General features: G+C 37.2%; 1 protein-coding gene across 1 annotated transcript in view; it reads right to left on the bottom strand.

Moving 5' to 3' along the window:
- The window catches only part of CERKL (ceramide kinase like), a 52781-nt gene extending 35770 nt beyond the window's left edge, over positions 1–17011 (bottom strand). The window contains exons 1-2 of the mRNA XM_058187197.1: positions 16726–17011; positions 1364–1606 (exon numbers count right to left, since the gene is read on the bottom strand). Coding sequence (XP_058043180.1) covers positions 1364–1606; positions 16726–17011 — 529 coding nt within the window. The remainder of the gene's footprint in view (positions 1–1363; positions 1607–16725) is intronic.
- Positions 17012–18881: the final 1870 nt, after the last annotated feature.

The following is an 18881-nucleotide window of genomic DNA, read 5'->3' as shown; positions in this document are numbered from 1 at the left end:
CATCCATTAAATGATAATCCATTAGGTAAACCATAAGTATCAATTTTTGAGCAGGCCAAAATAGTTTGAGATAAAGTGACTGTGTGCAAGGACAAAAGATTTTTGCATATATTAGACTAATTTGATATGGCATGATAATATGAACACAGTAAATTATCATTAAACCACAATTTATCATTACTGCTAAACTATAACTTAACACTATGGGACTAGAGTGGTAAGAAGTCACCTCTCATCCTACTAGTATGGCTGTAAGGAGACTAGAAGTTTTTCCACTATAAATTGTTCATTCTATTTAATCTGAGAACAATGAATTCTGGATGCAGCTTGCAGGTCCGTTTCCTAAGCAAATTGTTTCTGCCCATCAGACTGCTACGAAAATTATGGAAGAGCACTGCTAACTGATGGTAGTATGTATTGGCTAGGCAGAAGGGGAGACGTATAATAAGAACACATTTATTCAACCACATGCCTTCTCCTCCAAAGTACCAATCAATTTTAAGCAAGAGTAGAGCTGTATTGCACGTTCAGGGGAGAATGAGAATCTATTTGTATTTGTGAGGTCAAAATTACAGACAGGCAGGTAGAGGCACAGTAAATCTTGAGAAAAATCTAAATCCCATCAGGTGTGATTGCCACAACTAGTATTTTACTAATCAACGCAAATAAATTTTAATGGAGTAAAAAGGTTGGTCACCCATGGGTTAGGAAAACAAGCCAGGAATATAATGCATGATCTGAAGATGATATAATTTTACAGGATTCAGAAATAACAAGTAATTGCAGGTAATGAAACAGAAGGAAAGGTTTCTCATCTCCTGTTGAACACAGAAAAAAGAGCTGAGTTTCATGCACACAAATTAAGAGTTTAGTACTACCTATAAAATCCATGTAATTTCACCATGTGAAAAGTATATCAAGGAAACAATAACAGTAATAATAAAAATCATAATAACCATATCAACATGAATTAAATAAGTTATAGGGGGTATAATGTATGGCTAAGAAAATTATTTAAATCTTAATTATCCTTACCTGGACATAAACTCTTCTAAAGTCAGTAGAATGTATTGTCCCAAAGGTGTTTTTTTCAAGACAACTGGAATTTCTGGTTTTTCTTTGAAGACATTTCGCTTCTCATCCAAGAAGCTTCTTCAGCTCTGATTGGATGGTGGGAAAGGAAAGGTCTTCAAAGAAAAACCAGAAAGTCCAGTTGCCTCTTGAAAAAAGCATCTTTGGGACAACCATGACCTGGATGACTGAGAATCTCTATAGACAGTGGAATGTATTGTTTGATTAAAACAGTAATACTGCTGTTATATCTTTTATCACAAAACCTTTTGAAAATATGAAAATTACTTACCCGTCAAAATGGTCTTCAAAGATCTATACCATAAATAACAATGGTCTTCACTTATGTTACCTAGATTGATGGTGGCATCTTTAAGTTTATTGCCTTCTTTTTTTAGACACACAAAAATAGTAATTCCTAATAGCATGCCTCCTTTTTCTTGCCCAGCAAAACGACGACGTTTCAATTTTATGGAAAATACATCTTTCATTTCAACAGATTTTTCCTTACGCCGTAAACCAATACTGAAACCTCCTGCAAAAAAGGAAAATAATAAATACAGCTTAATCATGTATAGTTCTTAATATATAAGTGTGAGAGAGTATTATGTATTTTTACACATACACCCACAATTGGATTGCTCATTAGAAACATTAGGGGGCTATTTATTCTTATGATGAAACAAGCATAAGTTTACAATAAGTAGTTACTGACAGTCTATGGAAATTCTCAATTATGCAGGTAAGGTGCTTCTTCCAAAAAGCAGCTGGACTTTCTTGGTTTATTCCTTTGAAAATATTTTGTTTCTCATCCAAGCTTCTTCAGTTCTGAAATTTCAGTTCAGGAAAAAAAATCAAGAAAGTCCAGTTGCCTTTTGGAAAAAGCATCTTTGCAGGTACTGACAAGACAATCCTTGTGAAATGATCTCCACCAGGTAATGAAGAACTAGAAGTAACTGCAAACAATATAAACCTCATTAATTCAGGAATAAGCATCTGGGACACCACAAACTGATCCTAGTTCAAAGGATTTACTTTTTAATAAAGAGGGTTCAACTTCATTCAGAAGAGGAACAAAATTTTCCAAAATTTTCCTGAACGTTCAGTTCCCAAATCAGTAAGTTTTGCACATGTCCAAGTTTCTCACAAATGTTAAATAAACAGTATCTACCATGTTTCTCCAAAAATAAGACAGGGTCTTATTTTCTTTTGAACCCTGAAATAAGGGCTTAGCATTATTGGGGGGTCTTATTATTTTGGGGGTGCAGGAGGTCACGGGCAGCCTGCGCACTCACAGCTAAAAGTCCGACAGAGAGAGGCTCCCTCCACACGCCGCCATCAAGCCCCACCCCTCTAATGGGGTGTGTGCATAGAATGCGAGCGGCCCAAAGGCGCCAAGCCATGCAAGTGCTTGTCCACCCCTACTCGCGCGCCTCCCAGGCCTCATCATGTCGATGTGGGTGAAGCTAGTGAGCACCAGGTCCTTGAGAAGCTCATAGCCAATGCCGCCAGTGCCCACCACCAGCACCCTGCAGGGTCCAGCTCCAGCTCCAGACATCACCATAGAGTGGGAAGCACACTCCCAGAATGGCCACTGCCCTGGTTGGGATTTGGAAGCTGCAGAGGCAGAGTTTGGGGGAGAGAAAGAAAGACTTCTACTGCTTCTGCTGCTTTTCTTGCATGCAGCCAAAAGCAGAAGCAGCAGAAGCAACAGAAGTCTTTCTTTCTCTCCCCCAAACCCTGCCTCTGTGGCTTCCAAATCCCAACCAGGGCAGTGGCCACTCTGGGAGTGTGCTTCCCGTTCTATGGTGATGGTTGCCAAAGGCATCCCCTTCCCCTCCTGCTCCTCTCTGTTCCAATTGCCCCATGGTGTCCCCCCCCCACCTGAGTGTTGACCGGAGCACCCATCAGCAAGCCCAGGAAGCCCCTCCGCCTCAGGAGTCACCAGACTGGATGGTAACCAGGCTAGAATCTTCCTGGGGAAGGGAGCCTCTCACCAAGATACCAGCACTCAGCTGTAGGACGTGCCAGGCCTGACGTTGTAGTCCTCCGTGACTGCCCCACTATGCATAGAGGCCCACCGCGCATAGAGGCGTCTCTGCCACCAGTGGCTGCCCTACCAAGGAAGCCTCAGGGCAGCAATGCTGGCATTGGGGCTGCTGTGGAGGGCGCTCGGTAGCACAGGTTATGCAGACACGGCACCTGGGTGCGGGGGCGAGAGCAAGCAGGCCGCCATGGCACAGGAGCAGGCGCTCAAGGTCTACAGTCAGTGCCGCAGGTGGCAGAAGGGGCAGGGGGTGCAGGAGTTTACAGGGATATGGCTGCCTTGGGAGGGTTGGGGGTGAGGGACCTATGTATGTGTGTAAGAGAGAGGGGGGACGGGGAGAACATTGCTACCAACCCTGGATAACTCTGCAAAGTTAGATTGGATCTCTCTCTCTCTCTCACTCTCTTTCTATGTCACACATGCACACCATTCTTTCTTTCAGATCTCAGCACAGATACCCCTGCCAGGATTGCAAGGATGAAGGCTTCGGATGGAGCATTTGGGGGATGTGTGTCTGTGCTGCGATCCCAAGTAAAGAATGATCAGCAGGAAAAGGCAGGGAGGGGGAGGCCGGCAGCTGGAGATCTGGGCCGAGTTGCACAGCCCTCACTGGCTCAGCTGATCAGTGGGCAGCAATTAAGGGGCTGAACCTCCATGAGGTGACCAGGGAACAGAAGGGCTGCCTCCTGTGCTGGCCATGCCCACCCCTTCACTAGGGCTTATTTTCAGGGGAAGGCATATATTTAGGGACACCCCAAAAATCAGGCTTGGCCTTATTTTTGGGACATGTCATATTTTCGGACAAACACAGTATAGAGACACATTCCTAAATAATTTGATTTTCACACATCTTTTTAGCCATTAAAACTCATCTAGCTGCAGGTTGAAGGATATAGCCAAAGTCTACAGCCAACAAAATCATGATAGGAAGAGATTTTTTTAAAAAAATCTCCTTACTACATGAAGTTCATAGAAATATTGAATGTCTCTTGTGTCGTTTTGTATTGCTGCCACATCCCCAAAAAATGTAGTGATCTTGTCTGTCAGCCATTAAAAAGAATAAAATGCTGATCATGGTTAGTGTATTACAAACACTTCTTGCAGTTCTAATGTAATTGGTCTTATGGAAACTATTACCTGGAATTGGCAGTTCTACAACTTTTCTGTAAACAAGGACATAATATGTGATAGACACAATTTCAAATGGCTGCACAATGTTATTTTAAACAGTTATAAACAATTTTAATTAGAAGGAAATTACAAAAATTTTAACTTCACCTTGAAAGAATGGACTTTCACCATCAACTTCTCATTCGGTTAAAAAAATGAAAACTTTTAAATTTTTAATTAAAACTGGCTTATAAATTTATACTGCAAACTTTTCTTTTCCATTCAAGAATTGTCCATTCATTAGTATGATACCGATTATTGCTAGCTGTTTCAAAACATTAACTCTCCTCTCATATTACCTAGAAGGATACAGGGTGCCATCTGTTCTTACAGGGGATTTAAGTACACATTAGATATCATGCTATTTACTTGATTCAGTGCCCACTTCCCACTGTATTTTTAAAATCAATTTAATTACAAGAACAAAGATAGTCTTTCCTGCTATTGTTGTTTTCACCATAAGAGCAGGCCACAGACCTTCCTAAAGTAGGTTACACTTGTTAGGTTTTCTTTTCTTTTTAACCACACTTAACATTAAGAAAAGCCTCAGCAAAAACAATACTACATAGCTCTTTAAAATATTACTGTAAGCCAAGAGTTTGTCTACATCAATTTTGGCACATCTGCCTGATGTAGAGCATAAACAGGATTAGAGGTGGATTTATCTGCTTGACATTAATTGTACTCACAGTTTCTGCACATGTCCACTTCTTCAAATACAATACAAAAATAAGGTTGGCTATGATATTAATTTCTATCAGCATGTGTTAAGCACTTTAGTGAAGCATATCACATTCATAAGTAACTGAACCTTCTCAAACATTTCAATTTTTTAATTTTATTTATTAACCAAACTTATTTGACAACTCATATTTTACTTCTCTGAGATTTGCTCTCTGAGATAAAAGGAGAAGGAGGTATTTTTTATTCTTATTATTTTGCTTTTTAAATTTAAGATGCAACTATTGGACAGAAGGAAGGAAACTGATCAGAAGAGAATCATTTTAGGTACATATCTTCTGAAACAAATTATTATCTCCAAGAACCATTTATACAGATAGATAAATTTTCTTTCTTCATGGTTTAATATATGTTGGGTCTGTGGGTGGAGAAGCTTAGCTTCGGCCAACATGGCACAGAGACATCTTCTCTGTGCCATGTTCCAAAAAGACTATACAAGTTGGCAAATATTTACAAGTATCACCTCTGCCAGGCAACAAAAGAATCAACAAAACTACATGAATTCTGAAAAATATTAGGAGCGGGGGGTTGTATTCTACACTTTTTGAGATATGTGGTGGTGGGGATAGGAAGAAATATAATTCTGAATGTACATTCTTCAAGAACTATATATAATTATAAGAGAGATAGAATGGGGCAGTGACTAAGGAAAGTTTCTCTAAAACAGAGGATTAGATATCTATGGTACTGTGGAATATTTTTTTCAGAAATTAAAAATGTCAAGCACATCCACAGTCACGAAAACTGCAAAGAAGACAACCCCAATGATAGCTTCCCCATTCCCCGAAGGTATGTTAATATCCTGGCAGGATAAGAAAGTAAGAGTGGATACAGTCGACAAAGCCCAGGAAATTTACGAGCAGTGTTTAGGAGAAGAACCAAACAGTAGAGAGAAGCTAGAATCAAGGAGTCAAGAGGAGAAACAGACAGAGGAAAATGAAACGGATCAAGAACTGAGACGACAGACATAGAAAACCAAGAAAGAGAAGGAATAAAGACAACATACCAAAGGGAGATAAAACCAAGAAGAGAAACAAGAATGACAAATAAGTAATATGATGGAGGAAGAGGTGAATTTAATCTCAGTTAATATAAACTGACTAAATTCACCTATAAAAAGAAGACAATCACCAAATTGCAAAAATTAAATATCATATGCCTGAAAGAGGTGCATATACAAAAGGCAAAAAGTTGTATTTTGGAAGCCCCAAAATTAGGGAAACTATTCTCAGCATTAGCCGAATCTAAAAAATGGGAAATTGCAGTATACATAAAGGAGTGGATAAAGCCTAAACAAATATTTGCAGATAAAGAGAGAAGCACATTATTGATAGAAATTCATATAAAACAAAAAAGAATATTAATTGTGGTTATATATGCACCAAATATAAACCAGAAAGAGTATTACAGTAAACTGCATAAACAATTAATAAAATTAGAACTAGACAATATTTGTATACTAGGAGATTTTAATGGAGTGGCAGATCCAAAGAAAGATTATAAAACAGGAAAGAAAAAAACCATGAAAAGAAAACACGCGCGGGCATGATGCGAACCGGTAGTAAAGGTAAGTAGAATCCACCCCTGATCCAATCATACCAGATCTAACTAAAGAAGTATTAAATGGGAGGATAACAATGTTAGAACTGAAGAGGGCAATACAAAAACAAAAAAATAACAAAACTCCAGGCCCGGATGGAATTCCAGCAGAATTCTACAAGGAATTTCAGGAATCTTTAGAAAATATACTATTGGAAACATATAATGAAGTATTAGAGACTGCGAAGATACCAAAATCCTTGATGGAGGCATTAATAACACTCATCTCCAAAAGTAATACTGAAAAAGAGAAGATCCAAAATTATAGACCAGTCTCACTGTTAATGCTGACTATAATATATTTATAGCAGAAAGAATTAAAATTATATTAAACAAAATTATTAATTCAGACCAAAACAGATTTTTGCCCAACCAACATATAAAAAAATAATATAAGAACCATTATGTACTTGAATATTATGAGGCTCACCTGGAGAAACAGGCAGCTTTGATATTTCTGGATGGACAGAAAGCTTTCTATAACCTAAATTGGGACTTTATCATTAATCAATTAACAGTAATGAATTTTGGAAAAAACTTCACTGAAATGATTAGAGCAATCTATTCCACCCAGAAAGCGAAAATAATCTTAAATGGGGAACAAACAGAAAGTTTTAATATAGAGATAGGAGTATGACTGGGGTGCCCACTATCTCCTCTATTATTCATTCTCTCTACAGAAATATTAATGTCACAAATTAGAGATAATTTGGAAATAAAGGGATTAAAAATTAAATCACAGGAATATGAAGTCCAGGCATTTGCTGATGATTTGGTATTTATTATTGAGGAACCTTTAGAATCTGGACAACTATTATTTCAAGATATAACCCAATTTGGTAAAGTGGAGGGGCTCAAAATAAACAAAGATAAAACTAAAATGTTGACCAAATATTTAACGAATAGACAGACTGAAGAACTAGAGGAGAAACTGTGGATTTTGAGAGTTTAAAAAATTATATATTTAGGAATATAGCTATCGGTAAAGTGTACCATGATTAAAAAAACCAATTATGATACACTCTTAAAACAAATTCAAAAAGATTTGGAAAACTGGTCTAAATTGCAAATATTAATTGGCAGAATCTCAACTCTAAAAATGAATATACTACCCAAACTATTATATCTTTTTCAAACTGTACCAATTAGAGATTTTTTTCCCCGAACAATTAAATAAAATCACATTGAAATTCATTTGGTCAGGGAAAAAAACACACATCAAATTTAAATTATTGCAAGATAGTAGAAATAGGGGCAGCTTTGGTCTCCCAGATTTATTTATTTATTTTTATTTATTTATTTTGTCACAACAATATATGTAGGAATCATACAAAAGATTATATAGTATATAAACATATATGGGTAAATATAAGGAGGTATAAGCATATATATAGAAAGAAGAAAAGAAAAACAATAGGACAGGAACGGTAGGCACGTTTGTGTGCTTATGCACGCCCCTTATGGTCCTCTTAGGAATGGGGTGAGGTCAATAGTAGAAAGTTTTTGGATAAAGCTTTTAGGATTATGGGAAGAGACCACAGAGTCAGGTAAAGTATTCCAAGCACTGATGATTCTGTTACAGAAGTCATATTTTCTGCAATCTAGATTAAAGCGGTTGACATTAAGTTTAAATCTATTAGTTGCTCTAGTATTATTGCAATTAAAGCTGAAGTAGTCTTTAACAGGAAGGACATTACAATAGATGATTCTGTGAGTTAAGCTTAGGTCTTGTCGAAGGCGACGGAGTTCCAAGTTTTCTAAGCCTAGGATTTCAAGTCTGGTGGGATAGGGTATTCTATTGTTTTCAGAGGAATGGAGAACTCTTCTTGTAAAATATTTCTGGACACGTTCAATTGTATTGATGTCAGAGATGTGGTGAGGGTTCCAAACAGGCGAGCTGTATTCTAGAATTGGTCTAGCAAATGTTTTATATGCTCTGGTTAATAGTGTGGTGTTTTTGGAAAAGAAACTACGCAAGATTAGGTTTACAACTCTTAGAGCTTTTTTTGCTATGTAATTGCAGTGGGCTTTGGCACTTAGATCATTTGACATGAAAACTCCAAGGTCTTTAACGGGATGGGGGTCATCTGTAAGGTAATGTCCATCTAGTATGTACTTAGTTTTTGGGTTCTTTTTTCCTATATGTAAGACTGAGCATTTGCTGGTTGAAATTTGGAGCTGCCAATTTTTAGACCAAGCGGTTAGATGATCAAGGTCGTTTTGAATGATAGAAGTATTGTCTGTGATGTTAAATAGTTTGACATCATCAGCAAAGAGAACACAATTACTTGAGATATGGTCACAAAGATCATTAATGTATAGTATAAAGAGTGTTGGTCCAAGAACGCTGCCTTGAGGAACGCCACTCTTGACAGGAACAGGATTTGATAGAGCATTGCCAATTTTGACCACTTGTTGTCTGTTAGACAGAAAAGCAGATATCCATTTGTGGAGGGGTCCTGAGATGCCATAGGATATTAGTTTTAGGAGAAGTTTATCGTGTACTACTGAGTCAAAAGCTTTGCAGAAGTCTATGTAGATTGCATCTATTGATTTGCCTTGATCAAGATTTGAAGTCCATATGTTTTTGCAGTGCAGAAGTTGTAAGTTACATGATAATTTTTTTCTGAAACCAAATTGTTTGTTGGAGAGTAGGTTGTTTGTTTCTAAGTATGAGGTAATGGATTGGTTGATGATAGATTCCATGACTTTGCAGGTGACACAGCAAAGGGAGATCGGTCTGTAGTTTTCGACTAAGCTGGGGTCTCCTTTTTTGAAGATAGGGATGACTGTGGCTAGTGACCAAAGTTTGGGAAGAGAACTGGTAGTGAAAGCTTTTTCAAAGATAATACTTAGGGGTTCTGCTATATTAATGGAAAGTTTTTTTAAGAAGTATGCGCACAGTCCATCGGGTCCAATAGATAGCGATGGTTTTAAGTTGTGAAGAGCTTTTCCAACGTTGTCTTCTGTGAAATCTATATGAGTTAAATCATCATAATCATTGCTGGTACGTTTGTGGAAAGTCGGATATGTGTTATCGGAGTTAACAAAAACTGAGCCAAAGAAAATGTTGAAGAGGTTTGCTTTAACTATTTCGTCATTGCATTCTTTGTTGTTAGAATCTTTTAGTGGTGGGATGGATCTAGATTGGGAGCTCTACTGTCAGGCAGCAGCCTTAACATGGTTCCAAGATTGGATCTAGTTACAAAACAAATGCATACTAATGATAGGAGGCCATGATCTTCAGATAGGCTGACATAGCTCCCTCTGGGATGGGAAAAATAAATATCACACATATTTTCAAAGACACATATTAAGAAATGCTCTCCTACAAGTCTGGGGAAAAAATAAAAAATAACTACTATACAAAAGTCCCAATTTGGTTATCTACAATGGAAGCAAATACCACAGATTTGAGCAAAATAGTGAGATACGCAGAACTATTTGATGAAAAAGGAGAATTAGAATCAGTTCAAGACTTGGAAAAGGAAGGATTAAATTTGGAATGGTGGCCTTACTTACAGATTAGAACTAGATTTTAAAAAGATCAGGAACAATATGACATATATAAGAAACAATTCGACATACACAAAGTATTATTAGGACCGGAAAAAAATGATTACAAAAATTTACAATCTTTTATTAAGATATAGAATGGAAGAAGAAACAGTAAAAGAAACCATGATTAGTTGGGCAAAAAATCTCGGACATAATATAGAATTAGAAAAGTGAGACAAATTATGGGAAAGAAATTATAAATTTACAATGGCAGTAGCTTATAAAGAAAATTTGTACTAAATGTTCTATAGATGGCATTCGGCACCAGCGAGATTGGCCAAAATATTTTCAAATTTGTCACCCAAATGTTGGAGGTGTGGCCATAAATTAGGAATATACTACCACATGTGGTGGAATAAAATAAAATAAAAAATTTGGGGTATAAGAGCTAGTTGGAGGAAATTACATTACAAAAGATAGACTGGAGCTCTTCCTATTAGGAATAATAGACCCAAAAATAGAAAAATCTTTGCAATATCTAATACTACACATACTAATGGCAGCAAGGATTACCAGTGCACAAGGGTGGAAACAAAATAACATACTACCAGAGGAACTACTGATTATGAAAATTTTACAATGTACAGAAATGGATAAAATGACAATGGAAATTAAGGAAAGAGAAGAGAAGATTCGGACTATTATAGAGTGTAGAACAAATTGTACAAATGGTTAGAAAAAAGAAATCTAAATAAGAATTGGGAAATTTAAGTTAATATCGCTGAAATAAAGAACTATATGTTACTAATTATTGTTAACCTTATAGTATTGTGTAAATAAATATAATATAAATGTATGTATTTAGTAGAAGAACTGAACAAAAATAGCCAAATGCATGTCAGTACAGAAGGCTATAAAAATAGCATATATATTGTTATGTTTGTCATGTTTTTTACACTGTTTTTGTCATTTTTCTTTTTTTTTCCTGTTTTTAAAAGTAAAAAGCTTAATAAAAACTATTTTAAAAAATATATAAAAGTAAACTAAGCTTATTCATTGATTATGCACATTACCTGGTATCTCCTAACTGTATAACAGAATTGGTAATAGAAAACTAAGTCACAATTTTTATCTTACAATGTGAGGTGCTTTACATACATTTAGATAATGCAGTATGTATTACACATGCAATTAAGGATACATTTGTGTTAGAAGTAAGATGCAGGAGAAATTGGTGTTTACCTTTCTTAGATCAAGCACAATTTATGAACTTAATTTTTAAAAACTATATCCTGTACAGTACTGGACATCTCATATCACAAAATGTGTACTACTATTATTCAGACAACAAAAAATATTTCAGTTTAAATTTTGTGTTCTTTTCTCTACAGTATTCATATTATGTCCCACTGCAAGATACTTGCAATATTACAAAAAGATTCATTAAGAATAAAATTACCCATAAAATTTAGCTTTATCTTATTAACATTTCTGTATAAACATTAGGCTCCAGTTCATAATCATTAGCACAGAAATATCAGAAAACTAGGGTGGGGGGAACACAAAATAATGCATTTGTTATAACCCATCATTTCTTTTCCAGTATTTCTTTTCATATTTTACATAATATTGTTTTCCAAAAATATCATCATAACCAAAATGTATCAGTCAATAAATAACAAATATGTATTCTTGGGTTCAGTAATTATGTCATTTCTTCATCAATTATTTCTCTGAAAAAAATATCACTGTTTCCATGATACACACTCTAGATAGGACTAACATCTGTTGTTTCAGAGATTAAAAGGTCTGCAAAGTAATCTAAGCATACTTTCTTTTACACCACAGATGCTATCACCACTTAGTGAATATAGCAAACTAATTTCAACGCTACCATTAAAAAAACCCCACATTATCAATTTCTATTTATTTTTTTAAATAAAATGTTGGTATAATTACACACGTGGTAAGCAAACAAGTAATTTTTAAAATCAGTTTTACCCTTTTTTTAAAAAAAAATAGCCAATAAGAAAGCTTACATATAATACTGTATTAAACAGTAAATAAAGGCATGAATTAAATTTTTGAAACTCATTGGAACTCAGAAATAATAATTTTATTTATTACATTTATTTATTAAATTTATATGCCACCCATCTCATGGTTCAAGGCAACTAGAAATTGTGCTTTCATACTGCACAATTATGTTAATTACTAGTTTAAAAAAACTATCATGGCCTCCCTGCTAGTGATAAATTTGAATGCACTGAAATATCACATTAATACAGAATTTTTCTGATTGTAGCATTATAGTCTGATCCAATTACTATTCTGATTTTTTTTAATTTTTAATTTTATAATTATAATTTAAAAATATTTGAAATATTTTATTATAGTTCTGGGAATTTTATGAATGTTTGCAGTTATTTTAAAAATGGAAAAACAGACGGGAGGTTGAACGACTAGCCTCGCGGTACGACTGGAACAATCTGGAACTGAACACACCCAAAACCGTAGAAATGGTGGTAGACTTTAGGAGAAACCTTCCATACTTCCACCACTCAAAATACTAGGCAACACAGTATCAACAGTAGAAACCTTCAAATTTCTAGGTTCTACCGTATCGTAAGATCTAAAATGGACAGCTAACATCAAAAATGTCATCAAAAAAGGACAACAAAGAATGTTCTTTCTGCACCAACTCAGAAAGCTCAAACTGCCCAAGGAGCTGCTGATACAGTTCTACAGAGGAATTATTGAGTCTGTCATCTGCACCTCTATAACTGTCTGGTTTGGTTCTGCAACCCAAAAAGACAGATACAGACTTCAGAGGATAATTAGAACTGCGGAAAAAACAAATGCTACCAACCTGCCTTCCATTGAGGACCTGTATACTGCACAAGTCAAAAAGAGGGCTGTGAAAATATTTACAGACCTCTCACATCCTGGACATAAACTGTCTCAACTCCTACCTGCAAAACAACTCTATAGAGCACTGCACACTGGAACAACTAGACACAAGAACATTTTTTCCCCTGAACGCCATCACTCTGCTAAACAAATATTTCCCTCAACACTGTCAAACTATTTACTAAATCTACACTACTAGTAATCTTCTCATCATTCCCATCACCCATCTCCTTCCACTTATGACTGTGTGACTGTAACTTTGTTGCTTGTATCCTTACGATTTATATTGATATTGTTTCCTGAATGCTTTTTTGTAGCCAATGACTATCATTAAGTGTTGTATCATTAAGTGTTAAATTTGTACCCTATGACTATCATTAAGTGTTGTAAGTGTTGTACCTTAATGAAGGTATCTTTTCTTTTATGTACACTGAGAGCATATGGACCAAGACAAATTCCTTGTGTGTCCAGTCACACTTGGCCAATAAAAAATTCTATTCTATTCTATTCTATTCTATTCTATTCTATTCTATTCTAAAAGTATAATATTCTCTTTTCCTTAAAGCTGCATACATTACAAAAATTATTTTAAAATATTTCAGGCTACCTCTCTCTATTCATTAAAGTAGCCAAGTATCAGATTTCTATGCAAACTTGGAAAAAAATGATATTGCTTTAAGAGTTTTCTTTACTTTTAATGAGGCAGCTTTTTAAAGCATCTGCATCTATTTTACGCTTACGCAAATGCCATTCAAACTGTGGGTTACTTACCATGCTATGCTCATGGTAAGTCTGAAAAGCTTCTAATTTTTTCAAAAGTGTACAAAATCCTAATTTCTGATACTTTGGATATTTTCAATTAAAAAACCCTGAATGATTAAGTATTAAATATGCAAATGTTACTTTAAGGTTAGTTAAATTCATTTCTGCCCCCCTCCAAAGAAACTCATAGGAGAAAAATACTAAACATTTTGCAGATTGTTAGCTATAATTAACCAAAAGGTCAAATACTGAAAGGAAGCAGTAGATACCACCACAAAAGTAACAGATGTTCTTTGAGTTCATCTGGACAAAACAAACATATGTGAAAGAAATCTGATACTATCATAAAATCAGCTGGTGTCTAGCATAATAGCAGACCCTTATGGTAGGGGGGTAATGCACGTATCAAAAACACAGGTAATGTAACACATTTGTTTCAATAGAACATTGTCATAAGAACATAAAAATAACTCAAAAGACTACCAGAATTAATTCAGCAAAAGCTAAAAATACATAAAAAGTTCAGCACATTTTGAATTATGTAAGCTGTATTTCACAGGATTCACGTTTTCTGTAAATAATACACTGATTAAAGTTATGATATAAATAAAAATAGAACAAATTGATTTGCCTATAAATTGCTATGCTTACCAAGTCAACAAAGATAATTGTCATTTTACTATTTTAATTTTAATATATAGGTTTTTTACATTACAATATTTTGGATAGGACATTAACATGTATAAAATATGGCCCAACAACCACAATGCAAGATAATCAGGGGCATATTTTAAATATTTTAATATTCTAAAGTATCCTTAATGGGAAGAACCTTATTTCCATGAAAATGAATCTGCTATTTTTAAAATTTAAAGATACAAGTTTACTCTATATTGTAATGTTAATTGTTTATCAACAATAATGGAGAAAAAAGCCTACATCATGCAAATGAAAGTCCGCTCACATGACAGGAATTCTAACAGAATCTTGGTAACACAAGATTGTGGATTGTATGCAGACTTCCATGTGTTAATTCTTTACATGCAGAGCCCTATTCATTTATTTTGAATAGTACAGTCACTCCATTGTTAGGGGTGGAGCTTGTAGTTAAGAGCCTGGTTTGCTTTGATTTCATCAACTCCCTGAATTCCTACTCTGGCTAGCCTAAGGGCATCATGTCTCCATGGGCTTTTCTCTAGTACCCTATCAGTCCTGCAGAGTAAGTTGGAAGTTTTCCATAATGACCACTCTATTACTTATCTCAGTTCTATGCAGGCATATTCTGGCAATTAGGTTACCAAACCCTGCCCCCTCCCTCACAAAGCTACTAAGAAACACAAGGTTGAGGATTGCCACAACTCTGTTCTAAACTGAACTGGGGGTGCCATGATGTTTTCTTTTTTCCACTATAATTTTAGTGTATTGTACAGTTGTTTTATTTGCCTCCCAACAGCCATTGGGAACTGGGTGGCTTAGAAATGCTGCAGAATAAGTAAGCAATATCCTATTTCGGTAAAACAAACCATGCCCTATTGAAAAGCTCCAAGTTTCCAAAAGCTCCAAGTGGTGATGAAAATTTACTGTTTTCCTATTCCAGGCAAAAACACTGCATTTCACGATCGGCTCCAACCATACAGACCTTGGCATTAGATAAGAACAGTATGATTTGCATAAACCTTGCCTACCACAGCAAATACAAGGGACACCTATTCCCTCGACAGAAAAATGGAGCCATGTTTTCTTCTTTCAGCCATCCTATTTTCTTTTTAAGGTTTAAGCAGGGTTAAGATTAAGAAAAAGCAGCCCAATTGGAAAGCAGAAAAGGGAAATGTCAGCCTTTACAAGTAAAATAATCTTTCCTTTGCTGGGGAGACTGCATGAGAGGGAGTTGCATGTCATACAAGACTTGCAAGGCTTCATTGGGTAAACTAATTTAACCCAAACCAAGATCCTTGCAAAACGGCACTTTCGAGCCTTACTATGGAAAGGAACACCTGACTTTAATAGATCTTCAGAGATGGGTCCCCCCCCCTTTTTGCAATGAGAAAATCAACAAAAGTGGTTGCAATATAACATACAGTAAAGATGCCTGTATTTCTTCTAAACTTTGCATTGGAAGCAAGGTGTTCTTTAGGTAAAAATGCAGTTTGAAAGCGGGATAGCCCCCCATACACACACAAATAACCCTTTGCAGATAGAAAAGAAAGGCGAAACAAACCAAGATTCTCACGCCTTGCGAGTACCCTGTGGTATACCCAACTTTACATTCTAGATAGCCCATCACTGGCAAACTCGTGTTAACCAAACTTTCCTTCAGCTTTGCTGCTACTACCGTCCATCTACCCTACACACACATTTACCTCACCATTCAGTGAAAAGGGGCTGGAGAGAAAACTAAAACAGAACAATATCTACAAGGTCTGCCCACTTACAACAGTCATTCAGTGACTGTTCGAAGTTACCACTGAAAAAAAACACAACTTAGGACCGTTTTTTCACACTTAACAAATTTTGTAGCATTCACGTGATTTACATTCGGATGCTTGATGACCGACTCACATGTATGACGGCTGCAGCGTCCCAATCGCCTTGGGTGACCTTCAAAGGCAATGGGGAAACCAGATTCACTTAACAGTCATGTGACTAAAATTTAACAGCTTGCAGGGATCCCTGTGGCGCTGAACGGTCGTAAGTTGAGGACTACCTGTACTTCTGAGGCAGGGAAGAGGAGTTGAAATTTCATTAAAATCAGCGAGTATGAGGAATGGTTAGTAACTTATGCAGGGATAAATCTAGTCGCTGGGAGTTTTGTCCCATGTGGGGAGGGGGATTGGAGGGGGAGGGGAGAGGGACGGGGAGAAGAGGGAGGGGATATTATGCACTCTCCCTCTTTCACTGACACCCTCGCAGAGAGCAGCAGCCCTCACCTAGGGGGCTCTCAGGCGTGATGGGGCTCCAGCTAAGCCTCTGGGCGCTCAGCACCACGTCGCAGCTCTTCTTCTTGACCTCAAAAATCCCCCGCAGGAGCGGCTGGTCCTCTACGTCCCCCGCCGCCGCCGCCGCCGCCGCGTCGTTCCCTTGGGAGGGTTCCCCCTTTTCATCCCCGCTGGAGTAGCCGGCGTTGGCGTGCCCAGCGCCTCCTTCGGCTCCCTCAGAGACCTCCGGGGGGCTCTCGGCGCAGGCTATTCTCCTGGGCCTGTGCAGTTGGGGCATCTCGTTCGCCCGCCCGCCCGCCCCCTCCGAACAAAAGAGGTGGTGGGAGGAGGCAGAAGCGTCCCGGCGGAGCGTCGCGGCTGCTGCCAAGGGAGCGAGCTGCTTTCCTCCTCCTCCTCGGAAGGAGGCGGGGAGGGGAGCTGAACCAGAGGCCTAAAGGCGCGTTCCGAGTGCCTGAGTAGGCGCGCGACCGACTCCCGAGCCTCGCCGGCGGGGAGAAGAAAGTTTTCTGGCGCTTGCAAAGCGCGGAGGATGGAGGCTGGTGGGGGAAGGGGGAGGAGGCTGAATTCAGATTGATCTCTGAGGGCCGGATGGAAACCAAATGCCAGCAAAGCGGCGAATAAAAAGCTCGTTTCGTGGCAACGCGGTCAACCCCGCGAAAAGCAGGACCTAAGCCTGTCTACTGTTGACCTCACCCCGTTTCCTAAGAGGTCTGTAAGGGGTGTGCATAAGAGCACCAGCGTGCCTACCGTCCCTGTCCTAATGCTCCTTTTAATTGTATTCCTTTTATGTATTCAATTCGTGCTTATACTTATATTATATATTATCTAACACGTACTCGACAAAATAAATAAATAAAATAAAAGCCGAACGCCGCTCTTTCTTCGGTTGACAAACAAATAGTTGTCCCAAAGATGTTGTTTTTTTCCCCCCCCGTGAGGCAACTGGACTTTCTGGTTTTTTCTTTGAAGTCTTTTCTCATCCAAGAAGCTTCTTCAGCCTCCTCCTCCTCCCCGCAACCAAATAGTTGGTTGTTGTGCTGAGTATTTATTTCTGAGTAAATGTCAAAAGCCTGGCTTCAGGTAGGATGGATTGAGTTTATGACAGGATGCAGGTGAGGATCTGCAGATGTTACCCTCTCGATTTCATTTGTAGTCTTCGCTTAACAACGATAATTGGGGCCAGATCGCACAAGGTTGTAGTGGTAAAGTGCAAGGTCACTGGTACCTTCCCATGAAGGGACATATACTGTGTGTCATCCTGCGTATCATATCAGTAAGATACTTCCTATGCATGGGACTGGTAGTACTTCATAGTATTTTCATTTCTGGTTATCTGGGAAAAAGTATTTGAAAATGCAGGCTTATCTGTAAACCTGTACACTAAAGAATAAGCCCAGCTGCTTAATGTCCTACAAAAAAGCAATTCTTGTGTGAATAAATAAAATCAATACTGGATTTGTCCAGGCATCAAATACATCTATTTTTCCATTAGCTACTTCTGGTTTTTGTAGTAGAGAGTGGAAAGAAATGTTCTGTGAAAAGCAAACAAAGCAGAAAAATTGTCCTCAGTACTATATACTGTAATCACAAATCATTGGAAAGTGGCACTTTAAGAAATTCACATATTTTAAACATATAAAAATTAAGAATGGAACATTTTTGTTCTTAAAACATTTCTCCATATTTTTATTGGGAGTAGAGAAACACTTCTGTTTAATTTATACAAGTCATTCTTGTTTAATGCAGAGACAGTATCCACGGACATAGTTAGATGATAGGTAGGTAGGTAGGTAGGTAAGTGTGCTTTTAGAGATATTACAACTGACTTGATTTTTTTGTAAATACTTTAGAAAAAAGTAGAAGGGGACATGCTACAAAGCAAGGGACCCATTCTGAATGTCATTGTCGTGAATAAAATAGTTTCTTAATCCCAATATGGCTTAGAGGCATTCTTAGAAACCAATATTTATTTATTTTGTAAATAGCCATGGACTGTAGGAGAAGGGCAAGGAAAAGTAGTAAGATTTACAATAATTAAAAGAAGCTAAACATACAAACAACAGTATATAGCCATAACAAAAGTCAGCACAATGAGTAAGTCAAATTAGCAAGGAACAAAATGTTACAAAAGGTATTTGAATTTTACA

Source organism: Ahaetulla prasina, chromosome 1 (genome assembly GCF_028640845.1).
Source record: "Ahaetulla prasina isolate Xishuangbanna chromosome 1, ASM2864084v1, whole genome shotgun sequence".
Taxonomy (NCBI): domain Eukaryota; kingdom Metazoa; phylum Chordata; class Lepidosauria; order Squamata; family Colubridae; genus Ahaetulla; species Ahaetulla prasina.
Note: the sequence above shows the minus strand (reverse complement) of the source record. Positions and strands in the feature narration are given on the sequence as shown.